General features: G+C 56.9%; 1 protein-coding gene across 1 annotated transcript; it reads left to right on the forward strand.

Moving 5' to 3' along the window:
* Window positions 1-292: 292 nt before the first annotated feature.
* On the forward strand, window positions 293-1071 carry NPPC (natriuretic peptide C). The gene is made up of 2 exons (XM_014530566.1): window positions 293-382; window positions 859-1071. The coding sequence occupies exons 1-2, from the start codon at window positions 293-295 to the stop codon at window positions 1069-1071; spliced, it is 303 nt and encodes a 100-aa protein (XP_014386052.1).
* Window positions 1072-2710: the final 1639 nt, after the last annotated feature.

Consider the following 2710-nt stretch of genomic DNA (forward strand, 5'->3'; position numbering starts at 1 on the left):
TCTCTCCGGGGTGAGATGGGGGGGGGGGGCAGAGAGGGAGCCCCCGCAGCCCCCTCCCAGCCCTCGGAGCGCGTGCCATTGGCCCGGGCGGCCGTGTGGGCGGGGGGATGACATCAGCGGCAGGTTGGATTTATAAAGGCGCGAGCGGAGCTGCGGGCTCAGAGCGCACCCAGTCGGCACCGCGTAGCTCTGGGACCCGCGCTCACACAGCAGCCCCGCCAGCCCGCTCCGCGTTTGCCTGGGCATCTGCTCTTGCTGCCGCCTGCGTGTGCCCCTCCACCTCAAGGGCACCATGCACCTCTCCCAACTGCTGGCCTGCGCCCTGCTGCTCGCCCTACTCTCGCTCTGGCAATCCGAAGCCAAGCCCGGTGTGCCATCGAAGGTGGGCGCTGTCGCGGGGATGTCGGGACTGTGAGAGGCTGTGTGGGCGGGCTGGGGGTCTAGGAGATGCGGCCCCCAAGAGGGAGCAGAGAGGGTGGTAAGGCGGTCCTCTCCTCTGAGATGAGCTTGGGAGGCAGACTGGGAGCCCTGGAAGCTCGGATTCAGGGGTCTACGTCCCCAGCGTCGGGAGAATGTCGATAGATGCGCAGCACCTACCCAGTGTGGCCTGCCGGGCAAGCGGCAAAAGAAGGGAGGGTAAGGGGCTCCCCGAAGGAGCGGACAACCATGGCCGCGTGGCAGGTGGATGCAGTGCCGAACGGTCGGCATCTCTAGGGGCGCGCTCAGGACTCGGAAGGGACAAATCGCACTGGCGGGCGCCTCCGGCTGGAGCATCAGGGGCCCCAGAAAGTCTCCCTCCAACCTCCCCCTCGCTGCCGACGTGCGTCCCTTCACCTGCCTGCTCTTTTTCTCGGACAGGGCCCGCGAACCCCGCTAGGGGAGGTGGCAGCCGCGTCCCAGGCTGAGAGCGGCGGTCAGAGGAAGCGCGGTGCCGTCAGCTTCAGGGGCAGCCGGTTCCAGGACACCAAGACTCGTTGGACCCGCCTTCGCAGAAAATACCCCAGTTCGGGCAATAACTGCTTCGGCCATAAGCTGGACCGGATCGGCGCCCATAGTGGCTTGGGATGTTAGTGCGGCGACCCCTGGCGGAGGTGAGTACCACCAACCTGGCCGCCTGGCGCTCCAGTACACCTAGCTCCCCCTCAGCGCCCGCCAGAATCTAGCCTTAACCCCTCCAACCCCCCACCCCTCACCGCCCCAGGCCGATTCCTCTGATCCCCTAGCCCTGGGACCCATCCACCTCCCATGGCCTTTGGAGGGGAACCAGGCACACGGACATGAGATCATGTGTGTGCTAGTCATTTGCCCCCAAACCTATTTATCATCCCATTTTACAGATGGATAAATGAGGGATGGAGTGAGGGAACTTTGGAAAGGTCAGAAATGGTTCAGGATAGATGGACGCCCCTGGCTTTCTCCAGAGAAGCAGAGACAGTTTGGAGGGCTCCGGCCATCTCGGACCATAAGTGGACTAGCAGCACTGGCCCCAATTTGCCAAATGGGAGCGTGGAGGGGAGATCTGGGGTTTGTGGGAACAGAGGAGGAAGAGCATACATACAAGCCCAGGACAAGTCTGTCTGCCAACCATTGTATCGTGGTGCCAGGCAGTAGGTTGCTCAGAGGTCAGGATGTTTCCTAGGTCTTTTGTCCCTAAAGTGGGACAGACTTGGAGAAATACCTGCCCCCTTACTGTAGCCAGAATAGCCCGCTGTTTGCATCACCAGAGAGCTTTTCTGGCCCCAGAGCATTCTGATTCTTGTCCCTTCTCTAAACAGTGGCTGTGGGCAGACTGTCTGTCCAGGGTCCTGATGCTGCTGCAGCCCTTGTGACTTCAGGATCGAACCTCAGTGTTTGTGGCACTATTTCAGGGCAAGGGAAAAGACACTAAAATAAATCTTACATTTTGCAAACTCAACCTACGTGTCCCAAACTGAGCTCCTCGTCAACCTTCCCATGCCCGTCATACCTGGGCTCCCTGTTTCCTGCATGGCCTCCTCACTCTCCACTAGGGCTAGAAACCCCATGCTACCTTCCGCTCCTGCCAGGTGCCACAGCCTGAAAATGTATTGTGGCAAAGGTCCTCACCTCCTCTCCTTATCTTCTTTGCATTCCTGCTGCCCATCAGTGCCCAAGGAAAAACCATGTCCCCACCTTTGAAATTGACACTCAAATACTTTAGAATCTGACCCCTACTGGTTTCCAGCCATATCCTGCAGCCTGTCTGTACCACTCCAGGCCAAGCTACCCTCTCACCTAAGAAGTCTTACCAGTGTCCACACCCTGTCCCCCCAGCGGGTAATGAGAAGACCCTTTTAAAACTCTCCAGCACATGGCCTAAGCCTTTTTCACAGTTGTCCACATAAGAAATGTCCAAATCTGTAGAGAATTGTTATAAGAGTTTATTTGAGCTAAACCGACATTGCCAGGAAGCAAGATCTCAAATCTTGCTCTGAAAAACACACACACAGTTTAGCAGTTTATTTTATACATTTGAAATTAAGGAACAAGAATGTAAGAAAGATTACAGGAAGATGGGAGAAAGCAAGGCATGGGTTGGATTACAGGATAGTTAAGATTACTGTTCTCTCAAGGGTGGTTATGCCTCTGAGGGGTCTGAAAAAGAGGATCACTGTGGCATTTCCACAGTGTTGACCTCGATACACAAAAATGGGCAGGGCTAGTTTAGGGCAAAGATAAACATTTTACTAGG

This window comes from Myotis brandtii, unplaced genomic scaffold, assembly GCF_000412655.1.
Source record: "Myotis brandtii unplaced genomic scaffold, ASM41265v1 scaffold744, whole genome shotgun sequence".
Lineage (NCBI taxonomy): Eukaryota > Metazoa > Chordata > Mammalia > Chiroptera > Vespertilionidae > Myotis > Myotis brandtii.